At 42.2% G+C, this 26354-nt stretch overlaps 1 protein-coding gene across 10 annotated transcripts in view; it reads right to left on the reverse strand.

The window, feature by feature from the left end:
* Positions 1-26113, reverse strand: part of SLC4A4 (solute carrier family 4 member 4) — a 257343-nt gene extending 231230 nt beyond the window's left edge. For 2 of the 10 annotated variants that reach the window (XM_037896687.2, XM_043545168.1), the window contains exon 1: positions 23454-24059. In XM_037896687.2, coding sequence (XP_037752615.2) covers positions 23454-23704 — 251 coding nt within the window. In that variant the 5' untranslated portion in view covers positions 23705-24059. Of the gene's footprint in view, positions 1-20693; positions 20716-23098; positions 23294-23453; positions 24060-26094 lie in introns of those variants that run through there. The other 8 variants (XM_037896688.2, XM_043545165.1, XM_043545163.1 and 5 more) reach the window with 7 other exon arrangements.
* Between the last annotated feature and the right edge of the window lie 241 nt (positions 26114-26354).

The following is a 26354-nucleotide window of genomic DNA, read 5'->3' on the forward strand; positions in this document are numbered from 1 at the left end:
AATCACTGCTCAGTCTACAATGCAAGAAAGGAATCTTTTAAAATTAAGACGATCTGTTTGAATGTTTGTTTCCATAAAATAGGACACATTTAGAACCTCTGACTCAGAAAGCCTGCCTAACATATAAATGGAATCACTTTCAGGGTTGGAAAGTTTGCGAGATGCAGAACAGCTCTGTTTAATACAAACGTCGGAAGTTATAGTGGGAAGGTGAAAACTGAAGGAAGGTTTCTAAAACATGTTTTAAAAGAAAAATGTTGTTTCTCTGCAAAATACAGAACAACTAAACAGATGGAGTGCTGCCACCTTTTGGCTATTTAGCCTAATCACAGAGGCGGTGAAGAATGTATTTATGCAAATAAGCCATGCTAGAGCAAAAGTACTGCCTTGTTACACGTTTAATTGAAATACTTTATTGCAAAGAACTTCATTCAGTCCTTCACGCTGAGAGTAAACACTACTAGTGGTTTGTATACCTTTATAATTTATGACAGGAGAGAAGATGATTGTGATAAGAAGAGCAGAGAAGCTGATGTGACAGCACTGATTATCAGACTGAGACGCAACCAACGCAAGTTAATAAAAATGTACAACGTTGCTAGAGAACACAGATAATAAATCAGAAGTTTCCGATATGACTATTATTCTTCCCATTTTAAACATGTTTTGAAAATCGGGAAGAAACCCAAATAAGCTTTAGACTTAATGTAGAGACATTCAGCCAGCTCAAGCAACCTATGTGGGTAGCAGACAGCTCTTCCAATGAGAGAACCAAGTTTAAAATAGCAATCCCTTTGCAGTCAATGAAGTCAGTAGGGGCTGAAAGCATGGAAAGGCTCCAAGGAGGAAAGGGGATTGTGAACATCAAGTCACTTAACAGCAATGCCTATTGGCCAAAACATAAGCGACATTAGCAGAACTCTGAAGGGAGGTCAGTTCAGCACTGACTGTGAAACATGGACTCCCCCTCCTAAGAAATAAGACCTCTACTCACTGCAAAATGAGACCTGTATACAGAAAAGTGGGAATTGGGTAACAAGTCCCCTGCAGAAGCTAACCGTGCCCTCTACTCTTCAGACACAGCTTTCAGCTGAAGAGTCTGCCTCCTTTAGAACAACATGTCTCAGTTGTGAGGGCAGCTGCCTTCAGACTATATCAGTCTGCAGACTTGGGGTCCCTTTGGACTCAGGGCTACTGGCTATCCGAACACCAACAGCAGCAAAAGACACGCTTCTTCCGTTTGCGACTGCCCAGCAGATAGCATCCAATCTTATTGGGCACAAACCTGGCCATCCTGATCCAAGCACTCGTGACCTCTAAGCTTCTGCTTCTCATATCTATAGCTGACACCACATATCCTGAACAGACTACAGCTGGTGCAACACAGATTGCCACGAGCACATCACCAATACACCCCTCCCTGCACTGGCTCCTCCATGGGACCAGATCTGGCTACCTGACCACTACTCCTTCCATGACAGCTATGTTCCACTGGAACAATGAAACTCTTGGGAGGTCTTCTGCAGTGCAGGAGGTTCATCAAAGTGAGACACACAATAGTAACTGGAGTGGGACCCAGGTTCTGGCACTCCCTTCCCCTGCAGAGGCGAGTCACTCTGGCCCTCGCCACTCCCAGAGCTGAATGCAAAACCATAGTGATTTGACTGAGCTTTTTCCTCATTCTGTTACCCACACAAACACAAAAACCCTGCAAACTAATCAAGCTGTTTCTTCCAAAGGCTAATAAGGAAGGAAGAGAAGTTATTTCTACTTTTAAATATTTGAGAGGGGTTCAGATACTAAATGAAAGGGGAAATTAACCAGATTAAATCCTAATGAGGAATTGATTACCTTGCAGCCCATATCTGAATTTTTGTTGAGGAAAAAAAAATTATACATAATGTGACCAATTCCTCATTGGGTTCATTTTGTCTACTTTTCTCAACAGAAATTCACATATGGCCTGCAAGACATGCAGTATGAGCTGCTCAATCTCGCTTCACTCTGAATGGCCTGGTTTGTGTGTTTATAAATCAGATAGTTATCTTAAATGTATTTTTCCCTTGGATATAAAACAAACAATTTACTTGTGAACACAAGAGGCTATGACCAGCAGGGACAGAAAACTCTTCCATTCTACTTCAGAGAGGTCCCCCAACTATTGTATTCTTCTTTACGAATACAAAGCTAGCTCCCTTTCAAAAGGGAATCTTTATAATCTACTGGCTTGAAGTCCTAAAAGACACACCTTTCTGGTATGGGAATGAGGGATGGTATAACAGCATAGGGCACTGGACTTGGACTTAGGAGAACTAGGTTCAACTCCCAGCTCAGTTTCAGATTTCTTGTGTCACCTTGGCCAAGTCACTTCAGCTTCTTGTGCCTCAGTTTCCCCATCTGTAAAATGGGGGAGTCCACTTCACAGATCTTATCCTTGTGAGATAGGGAGGTGCTCAGATACTACAGTGAGCCATGTAAGTATCTAGTCAGATACTCCAGCTTGTCTATAAAATGTAACTAAAAACTTTAAAAAAAAAAAAAAAACCCACAGAAATCTAAGAGGTTTCATGTATCCTGTTCAGGAAAAGGCTGAGATAGCAGAGCCTAAGCAACTCCAAAGTAGCACGGACTATTTTTATTTCACAGTATTAAACATGGACCCAATCTCACTGATTCCACAACAGTTGTTGGTGTATGTCACCAGGCTGCAGTGAACACACTTGCTCATGTCTTGTGTATGCTGCAGTGTAAACACACTGGGGAAGCCAACAGCTGGAGGCACTGCCAAAAACCAGCAAGACAAGGCCCGCTGATCGGTGTGACAGAACTCCCCCTGTGGATCACATCTTTGCCCAAAGGACATGTGAAACCTTGGAGACTCAGCTTCCCTTTTGGTATACAACACATAAATGCGTTGTTGGTCACATACACCTATCACAACGAACAGTGCAAGACAGCTGGTAAAGGGGGTTCTCTGCTACCATAAGAACAGCCATACTCAATCAGACCAATGGTCCATTTCGCCCAGTGTCCTGTTTCTGACGGTGGCCAATGACAGATGCTACAGTGTGAGTGAACAGAGCAGGGCAATTTATCGAGCGATCTATCCTGTCATCCAGTCCCAGCTTCTGGAAGTCACAGGTTCAGGGACACCCAGAGCATGGGATTGCATCCCTGACCATCTTAGCTAATAGCTATTGATGGACCTATTCTCCATGAATTTATCCAATTCATTTTTGAATCCAGTTATATTTTTGGACTTCACAACATCCCTGGCAAGGAGTTCTACAGATTGACTGTGCAGTGTGTGAAGTAGTACTTCCTCATGTTTGTTTTAGACCTGCTGCCTATTCATCTCATTGGGTGACCAGGGTTTGTGTGTTATGTGAAGGGTAACACACACTTCCTTATTCACATTCTCCATACCCTTCATGATTTTACAGCCCTCCCTCAGATCCCCCCTCAGCTTGGGAAAGAGACAACCAAACAGTCGCAGTCTCTTTAATCTCCCCTCACAGTAAAGCAGTTTCATACACTTATTCATTTTTGTGGCCCTTCTCTATAACTTTTCCAACTCTAATATATCTTTTTTGAGATGGAGCAACCAGAACAGCTTGCAGTATTCAAGATGTAGGCGTACCATGGATTTACAGAGTGGCATGATGATACTTTGTCTATTTTGGACTATAAAGTAGATAGAAAGCTGGCTAGATCGTCTGGCTCAATGGGTAGCAATCAATGGCTCCATGTCTAGTTGGCAGCCGGTATCAAGCAGAGTGTCCCAAGGGTCGATCCTGGAGTTCAATATCTTCATTAGTGATCTGGAGGATGGTGTGGATTGCACCCTCAGCAAATTTGCAGATTACACTAAACTGGGAGGAGTGGTAGATACGCTGGAGGGTAGGGATATGATACAGAGGGACCTACACAAATTAGAGGACTGGGCCAAAAGAAATCTGATGAGGCTCAACAAGGACAAGTGCAGAGTCCTGCACTTAGGATGGAAGAATCCCATGCACCGCTACAGACTAGGGACCGAATGGCTAGGCAGCAGTTCTGCAGAAGAGAACCTAGGGGTTACAGTGGACGAGAAGCTGGATGAGAGTCAACAGCGTGCCCTGGTTGCCAAAAGGCTAACGGCATTCTGGGCTGTATAAGTAGGAGCATTGCCAGCAGATCGAGGGACATGATCGTTCCCCTCTATTCGGCACTGGTGAGGCCTCATCTGGAGTACGGTGTTCAGTTTTGGTCCCCACACTAGAAGAAGGATGTGGAAAAATTGGAAAGAGTGCAGCAGAGGGCAACATAAATGATATGGGGACTGGAACACATGACTTATGAGGAGAGGCTGAGGGAACTGGGATTATTTAGTCTGCAGAAGAGAAGGGGGGGGGGGGCGGGAAGGATTTGATAGCTGCTTTCAGCTACCTGAAAGGGGGTTCCAAAGAGGATGGATTTAGACAGTTCTCAGTGGTATCAGATGACAGAACAAGGAGTAATGGTCTCAAGTTGCAGCGAGGAAGGTTTAGGTTGGGTATTAGGAAACACTATTTCACTAGGAGGGTGGTGAAGCACTGGAATGGGTTACCTAGGGAGATGGTGGAATCTCCTTCCTTAGAGGTTTTTAAGGTCAGGCTTGACAAAGCCCTGGCTGGGATGATTTAGTTGGGAACTGGTCTAGATGACCTCCTGAGGTCCCTTCCAACCCTGATATTCTATGATTTGCTATCCCTTTCCAAATTGTTCCTAACATTGTTAGCTTTTTTGACTGCTGCTGAACATTGAGCAGATGTTTTCATGGCACTATCCACAAGGACTCAGAGATCTTTCTTGAGAGAACACAGCTAATTTAGACCCTATTGTTTTTACACACACACACAGATTTGGGATTATATTTTCCAATATGCATTTATCAACAGTGAATTTCATCTGCCATTTTCTTGCTCAGTCACCCATTTTTGTGAGATCCCTTTGTAACTGTTTGTTGTCTGCTGTCTGCTCTGGACTTTATGATCTTGTCTAATTTTTGTATTGTCTGCAAAGTTTGCCACCTCACTGTTGACCCCTTTTTTCAGATCATTTATGAGTGCAGAAGGAGCAAAGCACTGGTGCACACAGTCTTTTCAAAAGACCCGCATGAATCAGATTATTACAACTCTTACTCACATGGAATAATACCTTAAGCTACACTTGTTGCAATCTATCAGTGGGAGAGATCAGAATCAGGACCCCAACTCAGCAGAACACTCAAGTATGTTAACTTCAAGCACATGCTTACACCCCATTATAGGATTTAAGCACTGCCTCAGTGCACTGCTGAATCAGGGACCTGACTAACAGTGATTACATTTAGTGGCTGCAGTCACAAGAACTCTGAAGAGGTATTGTCTTTATAATTTCAGTATAGCAGGGTATTTTCCAGACACCATAGTAATAGGAATTATTAAAAGTATACTTTGGCAAAATAATGGTACTGATCATTTAAAGTTCCCAATGGGTCAGATAAGTAGGTGAAATTTTACACATTTAAGGACATAATATTTATTAACTATACATTTTATGAATGGCTCCATTCTGGTCTACCACAGTAAGGATTTTTTGTAGCTTGAAGTATGTGTGGGGGAATAAAAAGTTTCTCAACATTCAATATGGCCAGTTTATAAAACCATAATTTCTTTGTCAATTTTAATTTTAAAAAAATTAAAACACAAGCAGCAGCTGGTTTATCGGTGGAATTATCTGGCAAGTTTAAAAAAAAATTATTTTTGCCTCAGGTAAAGAGAAAACCTCCATGAAATATAAAAAGCAACTGAAACAGTAGTAGAGATTTTAAATTATTAAATTTAATATTTCAAATAGCTTTGTGTTTTTATGCAACTTAACTGTTGACCAGTGAGTAGTTGTGTAGAAAGGCGCTGATTCTCCACTATTCCATTTATTCCTAATTTACACAGGGGTAAATGACTACATAGAGTGTTTACACCATTCATGTTTTAAACCCCATCACTGTGACCAATCTTCAGTTGGTGTAAATCAGCATAACTGCAGTGTCGTCAAAGGAGCTACATCGTTTATACTATCTGACCCACTCTGTGATTACACCTGATGTAAAGCAGTGGAGAATCATATTAATATTTCAGTGTAATCTGCAGGATTTCATATTTGGTTATCTAACCAATTGTGTGTGTGGTGATTTTTTTTAATTTTCCCCCCTCTAGCTTTCTGCCTTTAAGGAGATACATTTCAAGCATAGCCATATGAGGTAAGGTTGATGGGGTGAGAATGGCACTTCACTTTCAGCTGTGGGAAGCTCTCAAGACAAATACAGCTCAGATTAACTTGGCTGGAAAGAAGACTTTGGTAAAATCTTAGCATTAGATCAAAAATAGTTGTGATGAGTTGGGGAAAAAAAGACAAGTAGTGAACTAGAGAAAGTCTGACATAGGAAAGATGACCTCGGGTCATGATAGTGTGATTGCTGCCCTAATGAAAGAAAATAAGGCATATAAAAAAAAAATTAAAAAAAAAAAAAAAAAAAAAAAAAAAAAAAAGAGAGAATTTCCCCCCCTCCAGCAACTCTCACACTCCAGGTCAGACCAGCACAGAAAAAAATACCACAAGCCGAATCATCCAGAAGAATTATTTTCTCTCAACAACTCTGAGTATTTAACAAAATACTGACTATATTTATGTCAACCTCAGATCCCAGGGGATACAAAATGTACTTAATATGAATTATATCCATTAGGACACATTCTGATCTTAAGTAATTGCAGGTCACCCAATGAAATTAATAGGCAGCAGGTTTAAAAAACAAAACTGGAAGGACTTCTTCACACAATGCACAGTCAACCTGTGGAACTCGTTGCCAGGGAAGGTTGTGGAGGCCAAAACTATAACTGCGTTCAAAAAAAGTACCTGGAGGATAGGTCCATCATGGAGGATAGGTCAGGGATGCAACCCCATGCTCTGGGTGTCTCTAGCCACTGCCTGCCAGAAGCTGGGATTGGACGACAGAGGATAGCTCACTCAGTCATTGCCCTGTTCTGTTCACTCCCTCTGAAGCACCTGGATTGGCCACCGTTGTAAGACATGATACTAAGCTAGATGGACCATTAATCTGACTCAGTACGGCCCTTCTTATGTTCCCAGGCAACAAATCTGTCTGCTGCACCACCCCACGGATTTATGACAAATTTCAAGAGTAGTAGCATATGTCCATTTCATCATATGTCCCTGCATCACCTGGAAGTTCAGTTCAGCACAGAAGTGCTTCTGCCCGTAGAGTTTTGGTAAACTTTCCCCAAATCAAAGAGATTAGAAATCATCCCATTCGAAGCCCGCTGCAGCTAACTGGCACAATGACCTCATGCACAAAATGTGTCCCTGCGCAAAGTGTCACCTGAGAATTCCACAGTGGTTCCACACTAAACCACTGAGGACTGCCACCAGGAGAAGAAAATAACCATTTCAGCCGCAGTACCCTCCTCTCTAGGCTGCTGGCACTGATCACCCAGGAGATCACACACTAAACCTGGAACTGTTATAAGGAACACTAACCTCGGCAGCAGGGACACCCAACTAGAGATACACTCCGTTCAGGGGCTGAGAGCAGACACCAACACAGCAACAGCAGAAAAGATGACTGGAATAACAGGACGACGCATAGTGTCTGAAATCATTGAACAGAACTGCCAATGTTGGATAAATTCACTGCCATCTTGAACGTAAACGAAGAAGTGGACACAAGACGACTGTTTTGGTGTAGGAAGCAGTAAGACTCTTCATGTAAGCAGAGAAACAATTCTTGTGCTTAGGTACTTCCAGGATATGGTGATAGGAGCAATATACTGTCAGGACCTAGCTAGATGGTCATGGTGCACATAACAGGCATGCAGAAGCAGAGAGCTAATGTGCTGAGCAGGACCTATACCGTGATGGGCAAATGAACCCTCACAACAAGACCTTCCTCTAAATCAACGTTTCTCAATCTTTTTGATACCAGGGACCAGCTTCCTGCCTTCCTAAACTGTGTCTAAAAGCATCCACAGCCAACTGGTACATGCTGTTTCTGCTAATTGTTACTGCCAAGGAGTGTGAGAGAAATGAAAGGCAGCCAAAAGATACTCCTTACCACACTAGCCCAGGAGGCCCGAGTTCTCCCCAAAGTATCCAGGTGTCAGTGCAAGGACTAATGGGCTTGCAGACCAGGCCAAATACACTACAGCAGTCAGAACTGCCAGATATAGATATATGAGAAATCACAGCTCTGAGAATGAAGTGTATGTATTTGAAATTGAGAGCATTTGTATCCTACATTTTCAGAGGACTTACATTTAGGTTCTTGTATTCAAGCAAGCTGGTCTGAGGAACAGCTCCCTATTAATGCTGATGTTAAGCTAGTTCCAACTGCTTTCCAAACCCATTTCCCCAATATGCCTGTAAACTTTTCTCCAAAGGGGAGATTCCCAGCTTCGCAATGGGACACATAGCCCTCACTTCTAGCCATGGAAGGGCCATGAAATTTCAAATCAGGACATTTTAAGTCTAGAAAGATTATTTTGTCATTTTACAACGCTTTTAATAGTTCTCTGAGCCCTGTATGGTAGGACTCACAATTCTACTTTAGAAATGGGGGGAACAATTAAAAAAAAAAAAAATCACAATACATCTAAAAAATGGGCTAAAACAGCATTTCTGAAATGATGGTACAGGTACCACCGGTGGTACACGGGCAATAGTGGAATGGCATGCAGGCTGATTTAAAGTACAATGTTAGACTAAGAACCCATTGTAACTACACTGATTAAAATTGTAGAGGTGGCCAGGCCAAGTACTTTTGAGTTTTAAGATGTGACAAAATAGGTCTTCAAGTCTGAGAACCACAGTTCTAAAAAAAAAAATTATGAAATACTCTTTTCTATAATCCATGTGGCATATACAGAACACATGCTGGTGCGAAATAACGCTTGCATTTCTATCCTTGGAGGACCAGGGAAGTATTTCCCTGGCATGTTGATTACAAAGGAAGTGGCAACTCTCTGAAGCTGTTGTGTTTGGAATGTTACAGTAACTACCAGGGAAATGGGTTAGGGAGTTGGGGGCAGGTCATGCAGTCAGAAGCGTGCGATCAGCACTTAATTGGCATGAACTGATATAACTTGCTCTTGGTATTGCCACACGAATAATTAATAGGATCATGCCAATCTCATAACAATAAAATATTTTATACCACTAGCCATAGATATCTAAATATTGGGCCCCAGAAATTAATTCCCACAAACTTCAGCTGACCATCTTTACCTTGGAACCTACTTTAAGAATAGAGGGGGTAGATTTTGAAATGTACAAATGAGAACTCGGTGCCCCACTCCAACTGAACATCAATGGCATTTGGATTCCTAATTTTGTGCTTTTGAAAATATCAAGAGAGGTAAAAGTTACCAACAGGTGACCTTGGTGAAGACATATGCATCTGAAAATGCCAGTTGCAGGTAGCACCCTGAAATTTGTTGCCAGATTACAGCCAGCTATTCTCCATCTGAGCTTTGTAATACTATATGCCAGTTTTTGGGAGACACCTATTAACAATGAACTGCTTTATAAAGGAACATCTAATCAGAATACAGCTCTTTAGAGGTAAAAGGAAAATACTCTAATATAATATTAAATCCTGGTTATCTGTACCCATTATCTTGCATTTGTACTGCTCTACTAAGTGGAACGATTATCTTTGGACTAGAGCCAAAAAAGCCGGATTGATACCACAAGTTCAAGGCTTCAAATCTGTCACTGGAATTTTCAAAGCCAGGTTCTGATCCTGAAAGGTACCAAGTATCTCCTGGAAGATATTAAGCAGCCTCTGCTAAATTGAGGGTGCTTGTCACCTCACATGATCAGGCCCCAAGAAAATACTAAATCCCTTGTCCAGGTTAACAGAAGATATTTGCAACCCAAGCCATTACTGCACCAGAAGACTTAAGACAAGGCGTTGTCTTAATGGATGGTTAGGAGTAAAAAAGCAAAAACAGTGTAAGACAGCTGGTTTTACTTGTACAGAAATCTACCAACCCCAGAGACCCACATATCTCACCATCACCTGAGGACCACACAGTACTCAGGATGCTCACCAGTGTATACATTTTGAGCATTATGTGCAAGAGTTGATATTGCACTGCTTTTTAATAAAAAGTATGATGTACAGCTAATCTTCAGGGAATTGCATGGACTTTGAGCTCCCCTAACTTATTTGTAAAAGCTACAAACAAGACCTCTCTTTATTCAGTCTCTGGAGAAGATATTACAAGATGTAGACTAGGATTTCCACAAAGTGGTTTTTTTGATTCTGTATCTTGAACCAAAATTAAACATTGAACTTTTGATGGAGAGGTGGTGGTGACCCAAACGAAATTTAAGGAACAAAGAGGTTTTGTTTTGCAATGATTCCTAAGGGCCTATGATTTTGCTCAAGAGTCTAGTACGCCATTCCCATTCGAAAATATTAAATGATATTCAACGTAATGTGCCTATTAATTTATGTGTATTGCACATATAACTGTATTTTCAAGGTCTGGCTTTACTAGAGCTGTATATAAATCAATCAAACTGGACTGTCTGTGATGCAGGATCAGAGAACGTCAAGGGCCCAATACAAAGGCTGGTGGAGTCAATGGAAAAATTTCCATTGACATCAATGTGCTATGGATCATTCTCTGAAGTAACCATTTTGAAATTCAGTTTCATAAAAATATAATTCTAAGTGGTGCTTTCCCCCTTCTTCCACTTAACATTTTAGGATTGTTTTAAGTCATGTTTCTGAGTCACACAAATAATTAAACCTGATCTTACTAGGTTCTTCTCTTCCTTCACTTTGGATTCAAAACCCTATGTTTCTCTAAAAAAGGGTATGTTTTAATCTGTGTAATGCACTATTTCAAAAAGGCAATCTATCCTTCCTAATGGATCAGTTTTCAGATTAAAATGTTTTTCCATCACTTTTTATGTTAATCCTTTCCAGTTATGCTAGCTATCCACATTAAACTGAAAAAGGAGAGAGAGACTCAGACTAATGCATTAACTAAAAGGAAGCATTTTCACATCAAAAATCACAATACAAGCCTTTTCTCCTACCACACTAAATGAAATCACTCTTGACTGAAATGAGAGATAGCACCAGAACTCAGCTTCTCCTCAAAAAGGTGTCAAAATCCATTTATGTGGGCAAGTTGTAGTGGGGGACGTCTAGGTTGGATATTAGAAAAAACTATTTCACTAGGAGGGTGGTGAAGCACTGGGTTACCTAGTGAGGTGATGGAATCTCCATCCCTAGAGGTTTTTAAGGCCCGGCTTGACAAAGCCCTAGCTGGGATGATTTAGTTGGGCATTGGTCCTGCTTTGAGCAGGGGGTTGGACTAGATGATCTCCTGAGGTCTCTTCCAACCCTAATCTTCTATGAGTCTAAGACTAAATATAAAATACACTGTCCAACAAAGGCCACAGAAGCTCTGAAAATGTTTTCCATGACATGGAAAACAGATGTGTTGTTTGAATCAGATTGTCCTTGCTTCCATAAATCAGATGAGTCCAACAATCATAACTTATATTTCATATCGAACACTGTTAATATTCAGACAAAAGTAGGGAAGGGCGGTGGCCGATACTAATTTTTAAACTCTCTAAACAAAAAACATGTGTGCAGATATAGGGAAATCTTTATGCATAGCAATGTCACAGATCCTAGTGGGCCCTTTCCTGGACATGCATGAGGACTGCTGTGAGGAGAATCAAAGCCCTTGTGCTCTGGGTGTTTCAAGCTCCTGGCTCCTGAACAGAGGCTAGCCACTGCCCCAGTCTGAGCTCCCTAGACTCTCAGTGAGCAGTCCTTCTGTTTGGCATATCCCCATCCCAAGTGCTGGAACCCGTTGGCCAGCTGCCTAGCACCTCTGGGTGCAGCACTGACCCTTCAGACTCTCCAGTACTTAAACACAGCCGTCTCCCAGAAGTCCACCCCAAAGGTGCAAAGCTTCTGGATACAGGTTAACTGCCCACAGCAGTTGCGAGGCAGTCCATCCACCCACCCCAGTCTAACACCTTTATGCTCATTTATACTTAATCTTGCAAAGCACAAAATAAAATATCCTAACACACAATGTCCCTCACTAGCTCACCCATCACTTGGGAACCATGAGTGTGCCATCTGGAAGGTCACCAGGATCTTCTGCCCTCTCCCCCTATCCTGCCTCTGCAGCCATCTCATCTTAATCTGACTCTCTTTCCCCAGTTTCCCCTGTGAATCACTTTACAGACTTCTGCTGGGGTCACCTGCTTCTTTTCTTCAGGCTTTTAGTAATTTTCCACTGCTCTCAGAACCCCTTCCTTTCAGACAAGAGGAGAAAATGTCTTCTCCCAGCTAGAGCAAACTGATTGCCCGAGGTCTTCTACTTTGAATAGATGACTATTGAGTGCTGACCACTCTCCATTGTCTATGGCCTGACAGAGGCATGACAACTCCGCTGACTGATGGGGAGTCCACATACACATAGGCTTTCCACAACATAGTTTCATAAAATTATCCACAGTTCCAAAGTGGTGCACAGACAGACTCCCCAATTCATCCCAATGCTGTATTTCTGCAGTTAGCCTACTTGCCTTGAAACAAGATTAATTTTCCCCTTTCATACTTGCTTTGATGATGTGTCACTAATGTATTAGAGAAATAAAGCGAAAGCACTTTAACTTAAAATCTTGCTACTAAATATTTTCCTATTACTACTGATGCCATCCGATCGGTCTTCAAAGTGAAATTCACTGCATAAGGCCCCATACACCTTTCACACCACAATTAACCCCCAATTAAGGGTTTATGTGACACACAGGACCACGTGCAGGCCATCAGCATTAAAGGGCATTTCAAACTCAGAAAACAGGCAATTTATAGCAGGGTCTAAATGTTGGTCAAGAGAACCGTTTTTATGCCTACTAAGGGCCCATTTCTGCCACCCTTATTCAATTCCCTTGCCAGGCATTTCATACATTCATTTCAGTGGGGCTGCTCAGAGAGGCTTGAATCCAGAAAAGCATTTCAACACAGGCTTCTCTTTGAGCAAGAGCAGTCCCACTGAAATCAGCAGCAGACTCAGACTCATAGACATTAAGGCCAGAAGGGCCCATCGTCATCATCCAGTCTGACCTCCTGCACGCCACAGAACCTCACCCACTCACTCCTGTAATAGACCCATAGCCACTGGCTGGGTTACTGAAGTCTCAAATCATGATTTAAAGATCTCAGGTTACAGAGAATCCATCATTTTCTAGTCCAGACCAGCAAGAGACCTTTTTAGCTTGGGTCACGGAAAGGAGTGGGGGGAGAGGGAGGAGAACCCAGGGTATTTACAAATCTGACCTGGGGGAAAATTCCTTCCCAACTCCAATAGGGTTACATGCTTAAATTTAAGCTGATGCTTAAAACACTTTTCTGGATTGGGGGCTATGTGAGTAGTGCCAATAAGGATAAGTAAGGGTGGCAGAATTGAGCCCATTGTATTTCAACATTATGAATAAAGCACTCTAGCACATTCAGCCAATTTGACTACTGTACTATACTTCCTTGACTTTCCCAACATAGTTTTGTTTATACAAGTGCTTACTGTGTGAAAATTTCATTTCCCTGATTTGTTTGGAGCTCCTATTTCAAGAACATTATACAGTTCATTTGATGGTATCGGGGAGGTACTGCTACTGTAGATCACATCATTTACAATTCATCCAGGACAGTCACACACCATCACCCATATAGATCATGAGCTGTTGCATAATATATATAATGCCATTCTCAGGACACTATATACTCTATGTTTGTGCCATCAAGACTTCCAAATGAATGCCTTCATTAAGTACTGGAGAGCATGACTACATATCTTTGTTTCCTGCTATTATTGTTTCTGGCTAGAAACAGACAATCCCTGAGGATAGTCAGTATGACAGAGCTACTGTTCTAGAGTGGTGATAGTGGTCACAGCTGAGGACAGCAATTGTCCGAAATGGAACCTGTGTCAGTTTAATTTTATAACAAGCAAAATTCACAGCATTGTGGTTACAAAAACATCTGTGTACCATGGGGCTTAAGTTAAATTTGTGTGTGTGAAATTTCTATTTCAAACACTTATTCATATGAATTCACATTTAGCTCACATGGGTTTTACCCAGCCCCAGTGTACTGAGAGGTGATTCAATATACTGAAACATTACTTGTCATTTGGCTGTTAAGCAAGCATTATACAACTCCAACCTACACACAGAGACCAATTATATTTAGCAACCTCAGTGACTGACCCAGAATGCTTGGCTTTCAAGTATAAGGGTTTAAATAATGTAACTGAAGTGTTAGTTTTATAGCTTCAGGTATAAAAAAAAGCAGATAACCAAAACCCTCTGATCAAGGTTAAATTCTAAGATTAGAAACACTGAGATGAGGAAACTCCAGAGATGATAAAAACTAAAATACACTAATGGTGAAAATGACTTTATTTAGGGTATTTAAATTCTATTTCTGTACCTACAATGAGAAACAATCAAAAGCTAAACATGTTATTGAAAATATACTAGTTAGGGCTCAGATCCATTTCTTTTGCCTAAAGGTTACACCGAAACATATAACGTTATCAGTATCATCCAAAATAATCTATTTGCCATTTTCTTCAAGAAGCAGTAGTGACCTAAACCAGAGGCGCAGAATACAAGGGTCAAAAACCATGAAAAAAGCCATCCAAATCAGTTGCACATACAAACGACTAGGATTTATGACTTAATACTGGCTCACTGCGCTAACATGCAGAAAAATGTAAAACCTAAACCCTGGTACAAGCAGTAGGGACTGAATTTCAGTGGAGTCATATCAAATTTTAGTTAATTCATCAGATTAGTAGCAATAACCTGTAACCAATAAAAGGTTACACTCTGCACTGTACTCTCAGAGCCAGATTTCAGACAGTGGACTCCATATTTATAAGCACAGTTTTCCACCTAAGTCACTCACCATTTAGGTAAGGTGAATATCAAAGTCCTAGATTTGCAGGCAGGAGCTTTGATGTAAAAGTGACAAAGTGCAGGTTCAAAACAGTCCCCAACTATGGAGCCCAATTTAGGCTAAACGGGAAAGGTGGTCCTTAATTAAATAAAGTAAAAAAATAGAAGAGAACAGAGGAAACTAGATGAGCTGCACTGATTTATAATGCAATGTAATTTGTTTCATAACCTATGGCTGGATCATAAACCGCTCCATTTTCCTTACCAGAACCCCAAAGGGAAATTAAATTCCACAGACCAACCCGCTAAATTGGGTTTAACTCCACCACAAAGACTTGGGTTCTTGAGGGTTGCAATGATCAACAAGTAAATGATTTTACAAAAATGGAAGAGCAGGTTTATGCCCAGAATAGAGCGTGGCATGCAGACCTGTCTTAGTTAGCAGCCAAAGAATAAATAGCTCATTGCAGTAGACAGCAATTATATGAATCTGAAGAAATTCGGACCCTGTTTCTAGGTACATTTGGATAGAAAAGTTGAGCTGGCTTAAAGAATGCCAGGCCTTCATACCTCTGAACGCCTCCCCTCCCATCCAGTACCCTCTTACCCTATTCATATAGGTCTTCTCCCATTGTATTACTGTTACCCCCAGCCTAACATGTTATGTTTATGTAGTATTGTCTGGTTTGTATTGTCTGCTCTTGCAATTTTATAACTTGTCAAAGCTGCAAAATTCCATAATTCTACTGGAGATCCCATGAAGCACACAGTATTTGAAAACTTATACAAGCTGTAAATCATTTACCTTTCTGTACCTTACATTGTCTGTTTCTTTATGAAACTCAATAAAGAATTAATCACACCCAAAAAAGTCGTCGTAGACTGTACCTCAAGATAGTCAGATTGTTTTGGGGAAGAAGGGCACTATATAAAGCTTCAAGACAACATTTTAAAATCTCAGAATATTTTAAATTAGAACATTTTATTAAGGCAACAACTATATTAGAATTGAATGAAATAATTATGATAAATGGCAGAAGTAAAGGGATTTTAGTAATCCGCAGTCTTAAGTCTGTATTTCCAGGAGTCACAATCCATCATCCAGATGCGATATTCATGGATTAGGATTTTTTGATGTCAGGACAATTAAGAATTACTTAAAGTATGAGGTGCTCTAGAGTTTATTGACAAACATTTTAAATTGTAACAAAGCAGAAATCCGAATCTGCTCACACTTCTAAACTTTTTTTTTTTTTTAAATATTCTGGGAGTGAAATAACAAGTAGCTTATCTCACAGTTGCATATGCCTGCAATCATAAGTGACATAAGCATAGCAATCTTTGATTTGTTCCTAACTCTAAGTCATAAGAATGGCCATACTGAGTCAGACAAATGGTCCATCCAGCCCAGTATCCTGTCTTCTGACAGTGGCCAATGCCACGTGCCCCAGAGGGAATGAACAGAAGAGGCAATCATCAAGTGATCCATCCCCTGTCATCCACTGAATTACAAAATAAAATTACGAAAGAAAGACAGACAGACAGAAAGACAGACAGACAGAAAGACAGACAGAAAGAAAGAAAGAGCTAGTTTAAGGTCTGATCCAAGACTCACTAAAGTTGATAGGGAGTCTCTTATTGGCTTCAGTGGTGTTTGGGTCAGGCCTATAGTGAGTGTTAGTCTCACAGTCCAAAGGACAGTGGTCTATGTAGGTCCCAGGAATGAAGGAATCTGTGCAGCAGTTTGAAGTGTAAACTTTACATTTGTCTGCAGCATAGCGAGCCAGGTGCACCTGAATGGAAGACTCTGGTTTCCAGCAAACAAATACACCCTGAAAGCATGAAGAAGGATGTTTTCTGGTTTTATAGAGAAGTTAATCAAAATACATAACATGGTTTGATTGTTAAGACATGTATTGAAAATGTTTTAAAACAGTTTCATCTTTCAAGCATAATCTCACACATTACGTATTAATTGCCATAGGTGTACATGGTGCTTTGCAGACATTTGAAAGAGAAGCTTTTGAGGACAGGTTATCTAACTCAGAATAGTAACAAATATATACATCTTGCCATCAGAGACTGTTTTAACCTGAAATTTACATGGTAAGCATTTAGAACACCGAATGTAACAAAAATCCTGCAAAAATTAGGTTACATTTTCAGAACAAAGTAATGATGTTCAGTGCTCAGGGGCCAGATATTCAGAAAGTGTGGAGCATTCACCCTCTGGAAAAGTCAATTTTACAGTATCTCAGGATAGGCACCTAGAAATTGAGGTCCTCTAGACACTTCTAAAATGTTAGGGTCTTATTTGTGAACTGAAAACTCAATATGGTGATTGGTGCCCCACTGAGGAATATTCAGTTTCTTTTTCTAATTTCTCAAACAGCTTTATTATCTGAGTAGAAACATAACAAGATGAGTGAAGACAAAAAAAAAGATTAGATGGATAGATGGGGAATAAAGGTTACAAATAGTTAACTTACTTAGTGGCACTGCACACATCTTATTTTATTCATTTATTTTAAACTTATTTAACATACCCCTAAACCTCACTTATCAGCTAGTACTGGAATTGCTGAGGTGTTTCAAGTCAATATTTAGATGAATGGTCCAGATAAATAGGATATAATAAGAACATAAGAATGGCCATACTGGGTCAGACCAAAGGTCCATCCGGCCCAGTATCCTGTCTTCCCACAGTGGCCAGCCAATGCCAGGTTCACTCCCTCTGGGGCACCTAACAGGTAACGATCAAGTGATCTCTCTCCTGCCACCTATCTCCACCCTCTGACAAACTGAGGCTAGGGACACCATTCCTTATCCATCATGGCTAATGGCAATTAATGGACTTAACCTCCATGAATTTATCTAGTTCTCTTTTACATTCTGTTGTAGTCCTAGCCTTCACACCAGGTATAGTGCACACAAGTACCATGCACTTCTTAGCCCCTTACTTTGGCAAATAATAAAATTCACCTGTTGGTGAAAGGAAAAACACCCAGTTAGGTATGATGCACATGTATAATTAAAAAATAAAATAATCCATAAAGCCTTTAAAAACAACAATAATTTTATTATTTTGCAATAGAGTAACCAAGGTATTTGGTTTTTAAAATGAGTACTTAGTTTTCACGTACAGGAATTTACCGATATGAATGTACAATGCATTCTCAGCACCTACACTGACCCAGAGATGCATCTTTGAACTAAAAAGTCCGTATACTAAGCCTTAACCTGACAGACCATGATTCTTCCTTTGAAGCCATCATACAATACTGAGTCAATAAAGTTCTAAAGAGTCCAAGATACATATTTATATGCTAGCAAATAATTAAGAGGAAAGAGCACAGTACAGATTCATCTGAATAGTACAAAGCTCTAACTTCTTATTTACAGCTTTATTATTATTAAACCAAGTGCTATCAGCAGACTCAGCACTGTGCTAACAAGAAGAAGGAATGCCCCTGTCCCAAGGAAATTGAAATCTAAAGCAAATACAGATAAGACAAAGGATAGATCAGAGGAAGGTTCAGGGTGAAAACCTGGCCTCACTGAACCCAATGACAAAACTCCCATTGACTTCAATAGGGTCAGGATTTCACTCAATCTTTACACCAATGGTGCAGATTTCTATTTTGTTATCAAGCCACTCAGGAATAGGACAAGTTTAAGAGAGGGATTTCTCTTCTCCCCACCCTAGTTTTCTTTGTTACAGAAGAGTGTGTATTTTTTTTAAAAAATAGAGGAGGCAGATGTGGTTCCCCATCACACTTTTGTATCCAAAACCATCAAGATTAGTATAGTGACATGAGGTAATCCAGACATTCTACTTCTATCAATCTTAAATCTAAAGTTCCGTGGCTGTGTGGATTTCACACTTTTCAAGTTTTCTGCACAAATTTTAAGCCACACAGCAGCTGATGATTGCTCTTGACACAGAACAGTAAGATGGACCTGATCCTGGCAATTACAGGAACACTGAATCAGGCTACAAGAGTCCAGATTCTGAAGCTAATATACAAAGAAAAATACCTCAAAGCCAGGCCACCAGAGTAGGGAAAGGATCTAGCCATCTGTTATAATTAAGCCACCATAATCTGTGGTGGACAGTGACAGACTGGAAGGAATAAGGCCATAGAAAAGGCATCGGGGCTACTGATTTTCAATAAAGTATCTTCAGAGGAGCACATAACCCGAACTCCAAAATGGAGGGGCATTTGCATCATTTCTCCCCTCCTATCCCTGGTCACACTCAAAACTGCAACAGACGGGCAGAGTGCATGCTGTAGTTTGATACAACTGACTTAGTTTGCTTGATCATTACAAATCCTTTTACCTATGCAACCGTGACAAAAAGGCTTAAGATTCAGTCAAAGAAGCATCAATCTGCACTAACTGAATGGCACATAAAAAACTGCAGAGATAATTAATGAAAGTGAGTACAGATGCAAATATTCTTATTAATGCCAGCTTCCTGAGAAAATAGCTAGTCCAGCAAGTCATTGTCTACAAAAGAAATATTTTTTATTTACTAACAGGCAGGTAGTAAATCTTAGTCTAAATGACTTATTTTATCTATTAAGAATAGCTGCCTGATAGTCATTCTACTGTTTCAGAAAAAAGTTATGTCTTTTTATTCTTAAGAAAACCAGTTTTCCATTCATAAAATTAACAAAAAACCCATATCCTACATGTCATATTAATGCATCTTCAAATTCTTATTGCAACCAGGGACCCCTTGAGATGAAAACTTAACCTGCGTTCACTGAAAGAAACTTCTCATACTTGAGTATGGCGCCCTCATTGACAGGCAGGCAAATCAGAGAACAACAACATGATTTACAAATGAACACATTTTCAACTCTTAAGAGACATTTTCCTTTAAATGTGCACTTTGTGCATAAATCTCCTCTTTAGTTATCAGTGCAAGGTATCAGCAGTTTTAGTATTTGTCATACATGCACAGACAGTAAGATTATCAGAATGTATTTGGAAGGTTCCCCCTACTGTATTTCTTTTAAAACCCAATTACTTAAAATGCCCTCAGCTGATGCAAAACTAACAAGACGGGATGTTTAATGCATCATCCCTTGGGGAAAAAAAAAAAAAAAGCAACACACCCCGATGCTCTCCTTGCACCACATTTTCAACTTATGATACTAACAACGTATCAGGCAGTCAGCTCCGCCAACTCTTTTAGAGAGTGGAAATTCACACATAACGAAAGTGGCGGAGATCGGGGGGAAAAAATTTGTTTTTCTTTGAAGTGAAATAAAAATCTGTTACTGTTTCATGTTTTCAGTCTGAAAAAAATAGAAGGAACAAGAAACAAGGCACCACTTGAATCTCAGGGTTGTACTGCCATCCACAAACAGCCTAGAGCCGTATCCTTTAATGTCAGCAAAAGCCTGGACATGATGTGGAGCCTTTTCATTTCTGTGATTCCACAACAAAACCACAGAAGTCACTGTGAAAGACACTGCACTTACTTCTGCACTGAAATACATGCAAGATATTGAAAGAGACGGACCACGGCAAATGAACAAGTCCCTTAACCCGCAGTGCAAAATATATAAAACCACACAATTCCATTTAAGATTCTGCATCTAAATGGGAACTACAGGTAATCACAACTAAGCTATTTCTAGTAGAGAGACTCTTACCTCTTTTATATGCAGATAACTTCTGGTTTCCGAACAAAATAAGAACTGGATATATTTGCACAAGATAGCACGTTAGCAAGAAGCAAATTCTCTCCCACACAAAATGCTTGGCTCTTTAACGTTTCGCTAAATTCATCAAGCCAACTTTAACTATGGGAAAAATAGGCATAACTGGAACAATTAAGTCACTAAGGGTATGTCTACACTACCCGCCGGATCGGCGGGCAGCGATCGATCCAGCGGGGATCAATTTATTGCGTCTAGTCTAGATGCGATAAATCGACCCCCGAGCACTCTCCTGTCAACTCCTGTACTCCAGCTCCATGAGAGGCGCAGGCAGAGTCGACAGGGGAGCGGCAGCAGTCAACTCACCGCAGTGAAGACACCACGGTAAGTCGATCTAAGTACATCAACTTCAGCTAGGTTATTCACGTAACTGAAGTTGCATAACTTAGATCGATCCTCCCCAGTGTAGACCAGGGCTACGTAGTAAGCATGTTGTAAGCATGAAGTAGCTTTTAAATACAAAGCAAACTGTACATCTCAGTCTCTTATTTTTAAGAGTCTGTACTCTGTGGAATATGTCTTAACACAAATCCAGTGAAGCTACTACCAGTGTGCCTTAGGATCACCGCAAATACTTAGACACATGAGAGGTCCCCTCCAAGTTAATGGAACTAGGTCTATGAGTAAAGTTATTCAGTTCATAAGTGTCTGCAATATCAGATCTTCGGTGCTTAAGGGCACAATCCTCTAGAGGTGCTGAGCACCCTGAACTGCCACTGACTTCAGTGAAAGCTGAACGTGCTTGTCACTTTTTAGGGGTGGTAAGTACCTTCCTTAAAGCATCAAGCCTGATATGTTCCATATTTTTTGGAACAAAGTTGCCATGAAGCTCTAAGGACATTTATTATGAAATACTATAAAAAAATGTTAAATACTGGTGCTAAAAGAATGCCCTCCTAACAAAGGAAACATAGAATAATCCTTAATGTTGCAGCAGAAAACAAGATTATGAGAATGAAAGGATGATTTAACATTCATTTCCATGTCTGTTCTTTACTGAGAGTGGAACACCTGAGGACAAGAATTCTTAGCAGGAAGTTCAAGAAAGAAAGGAGAGAGAAGACTGGACAAGAAACATTGCTCAGCTAGTTTATGGCAGTGGAATATTCCCATTTAGCAAAATGCCAGATGAGATACTAAGACCATTTAAAGAAATACGATTTCCTTGAAATGGTTCTTGCTGACAGTTTAATTAGTAAGCTTTACTGATTTATCAAAAGTTTCCAAATAATAGCTCTTTAAAAACTGTCAGGTATCAACTGGTAAACACAGAGAGATGTGTCTGAAGTGGGAAAAAAAATTCAATGTCATTTTTTACACAGATGTTTAAAAAAAAATTTCCTCAGGTTTCTATCCAATGTAAAAAGTCAGACTTAGCAGTATGCATTTCCCATTTTAGGCCCAATCCAGCACTCTTTGCCAGTGCAAGACAGCCACTTTCAGCTAAACTTACCACAGAAAAAGAGATTGCATCTGCACTTCTCAGAGTGGCAAGCCTGTGGTTTCCTTCATGCAAGTAAAATCCTGCATTCATCAGAGATATGCCAAATTGAATGCTAATGGAAAAATTGCTTTAACCACTGTGGAAAGCGATATAAAATAACTGTACACACGCAAGAGACAAGAGCCCCAGTTCCCACAAACCGAGCTGTGCCAACGGACCCTTTCGCTCTTTGAGAGCCCCACTGACTTCAACAGCTGAGTCTGCCTGGCCACTAGGGCCCGGGGGTGCACATCAGGGTGCAGGAGCTGGGCCACAACTTGTATACCTCAGTGATATACATGTAAGTTGTGTGCGCATACACACATGCACGCACACATAGCCCAGTTGCACGCTAAGTCTCGCGCACACATTCTTGTGCAAGAGATGCATTTGCTCTCGGACACACCAGCGTCTGTACTTATTTTCGAACATGCAAACGCCCGGCGTGCAGCAAAACTCCTGAAAAATGCACGTGTTAAGTTCTTTCCTCCTTTTGTCCGAGCTTTGCCCCAGCTGCCGGGAGTGGATCCAGGGGACGAACCCCCCACCCCAGTGTGTCAGGCGCAGGGGCCACGCGGCTCTCCCGCACGCACCCAGCCCTTGCCCCGTAATCCCCAGCGCGGGCGGGCGGGCGAGCGGGAGCCACTGCAGGCAAAGAAGGGACCGGGGCGGGGCGCGGCGGGGGCGGTTTCCCCCGGCTGCACGGACCCGGCTCACCGCGGGCGCCGTCCCCCGCAGGCGGAGCCCCTCGCACCGGGACCCAGCCGCTGCAGGGGCGGGAAACCCGCGCGGGGGTGGGGGGAAGGGGAGGAAGCGCCGCCCGGAGCCCACCTGCCCTGCCCCGGCCCGCGCTCACCTCCGGGGCTCCGTCCTCCGCCGCTCCTCCAGCGTGGCGGCGGGCCGGGCCGGGCCGGGGGCGGCTGCCCACGCGGGAGCCGCAGCTCCGCCGGCGGCAGCCGAGAGCCGGGGCGGCGAGCGGGGCGCTCCGCTGGGCAGCCCGCGGGCCGGGAAGAGGGCGAGCCGGCGTCCGAGCGCCGCGCTGCAGCACTGCCCAGCCGCGCCCGCCTCCCCGCTCCCGTTTTAAAGCCGAGAGTGGCCGCGGGCCGTCCCCTTCCCCGCGTGCCATCGCAGCCGCGCGGCGTCACCGGGCCCCGGGCGGGCCAGGGCGGAGTCTGGGTGGCTCGGGCTCCTGGTGTTCCAGGCTCACTCACTTGCCCGCCGCTCTCCCGGGCGCGCCGCGCGGCTCCGGCCCCGGCCCCGGCCCCGGCCCCGGATCAAGTGCGCCGGCCGCCGCCTGCTCCCTTCCTGGGGAAGGGCCAACAGAGGCGGGCGGCAACGGGGGTCCGGTCTGCAGGAGCAGCAGCGCCTCGGACCTTTTTCTCCCCCCGGAGACACATTTACCTCCCCCGGGGAGGGGCCCCTGCAGCTGGAGTCGGAGCACGTTAAGTTCATCCAATTGCATGTCAGCCTGGTGACGACAAGAGACGAGAGTCACACACACTTTGCTGGCTGAAGTGAAGTGACCAAACCACAGCCTTGCAAAACAGAGGGGAGAGACATGCCTCTCGTCCTGGCATGCGGAAAGGTGCGATCTAAGACACTGCACAACCGCGGGGGCTTTGTTTCCCCCCCCCCATGGGAAATTATCCAGAATGGAAAAAGTTTACTGCTAAATCAAGCGCGTACAGAAAAGAAACAACGAACAGAACGTGGAAGCTGCTGCCCCATGTTCTAAAGCTACTAAACCCTACAAGCCATGCCATTCCCAAGGGACTAAGTGCTGTCTCTGGTGAGACCATTCAACAGCGGTCACAATAAAGCGTGCGGGGGGGGGGGGGGGGTTTGACACCTTTCATATTTTATAACGTTGGACAAAAGTGTGACATCCCCTAACACAGGCAGATTTCCCCCCCCCCCTTACATTACATTCTGAATATGAAACCCTGCAGGCTAGTATTGCACAAGAACACGGGTCAAAATGCAACTCTGTCTCCTGCTCCTCCCCTTCACAAATCTGGGGAGGTGTCAACCCTATTGAGAAGGTGGGGTGGTCGTGAGGGTGCATCCTGCTTGGAAAGTTCTGAAGAGTTCTACAGGAGGGACTGTACAGGGTGAACGTGGAAAGGATAGGAAGCTAACACTCCCCCTCGGGCAGCATTTTATTGAGAGTACAGGATACTGGTGCAGAATTAATTTTTTTACATCATTTTTTAATTATGGTAATTAAACATCTAGATTAGTGACAGGTTTTTTTTTAAAACTTGGTTTTCAGGAACCCACGCAATGGTTTAGTGAAAGATGACAAGATACAGGGAAGGCAAGTGAAAGGTACGTTACTGAGATAAGCAAAAATCAAAAAGAGGTTCAAGGTCTAGCCTCAACGGCTGCTGACCCCAGCATGCCATGCATAATTATAGCAGGCGTGTTTCCTTCGTAATACAGTGATGTAGTATTTGAGTGTAAAGAATTGCAGACTGCAATGTTTAGCTTTATTCAATAGCCTCAAGCAGGGCAGGTGTGGAAGGATCTGTATTTTTTCCAAAAGCTCATTTTTTATTTTTAAAGGCCACCTTTCAGCAGTTGTGAATGCTGGCATTATGCTGGGGAAAATAGGTGTATATGACACAATCTAGTTCCCAGATTACTTCACCTGACTAAGGCATTTGGATCAACAAACCCCCCATTCAGATGCCTAACAAGTGTGACCTTTAAAAAAAAAAATCCTATTTTAATCTGAGAATTCTAATCAGAAAATTTTACATTTCCAATTCCACCCACTCCCTCTCTCTTTAAACACAATGGGCTGCTGGCTGCCACATTACACTCCCAGAAAGACGTAAGACAACAGCACTCTCTACATAAATTCTTCCTTGCTGGTTGGCTTTTTATACCTGTTCCTTTTACCATCATATGCAAAAATCATTTTCACAGGTACCCTATTTATCAGTTTTCCACCAAAAGGGAAGAACTTTTGCAGGGACATTAATGACTGTATAGGGTGACCAAGCAGGAGACCCCTGCCCACCACTGCAACATTCCGCAACTCTAACGGTGAAGGTTTTCAGCTGTGATTATAAGAAAGTGATTGTTGTCTGTAGCAGCATGATCAGAGATCTACCAGTATCAAGAGAGAACTAGACTCAAGGGTTCTCATTTTACAGGCTGTAATGCACTAGAGGATATACAATAGTCCTAACATAGCCACTGTACCACTGAAAATACACAGCCTACCTACCATCTCAACCAAAAGAGGAAGAAAAAAAAAAAAACCACAATCATTTAGTTTAAAGCAAGAAACACCAATTGGTTAGTCCACAATAATATTCATCGGAAAAAAGAAATTTCTTAAGTGCTGGTAAAGCAGTCTCTAATTTCCAGCATGGCAATGATAATAACAACATATAACAAGACATTCAACTGTACCAGGAGCCTTGTGCGGCTTGACTACATTGTGAGGAAAGCCTCATGTAGAATAGGTAGGGCTTCTGATTTTAGGTAAACACCCAATACAACACCCCCAATACAAAAAAATCAAATTGGTGTTTATCCAGTAAATGCTGGAAAAATGCCAGAAATGGTTACTCAGTTAGTGTTGACTTCACCCCTTTCCCTGTGCAGTTTGTTTATACAGGAGAGGTCCCTGTTCCTGGACTTATACACTTATACATACTTATACACACAGAGTGGACTACTATAGGGGAGTGATTTCTAAAGTGCACTAATATGTTGCACATTAATTGGTCCACGTAGACCCTGCTGGTGCGCACCAAAGCTTCCGTAGTCCCCTTTAATGGAGCGCTAGAGAACTCTTCCCAGACTGAAACAGGAGCAAGGATAAAAATGATCACCAACCTTCCCAAATTCTCTCTCTCTCTGAGAAGGGGTCTTCTGCTGAGATTTACTGTCCAGGCAGAGGTGAAGCGAGGCATGCAACAGCTTCTAAGCTCAAGGACTCTACAGTAGTAAAGACTGTGGCTCATCAGAAGAGTGAGGAAACAGGAAACCAGCAACAGAAAGAACATCAAAATTGGGATGACCACGAGGCTGAAGCTGCCACGTGGCGCAAAATCCCACTCCATCAGCAAAGCTTGGGATCGTCACATGGCATCTGC

Source organism: Chelonia mydas, chromosome 4, assembly GCF_015237465.2.
Source record: "Chelonia mydas isolate rCheMyd1 chromosome 4, rCheMyd1.pri.v2, whole genome shotgun sequence".
Classification (NCBI taxonomy): Eukaryota; Metazoa; Chordata; order Testudines; family Cheloniidae; genus Chelonia; species Chelonia mydas.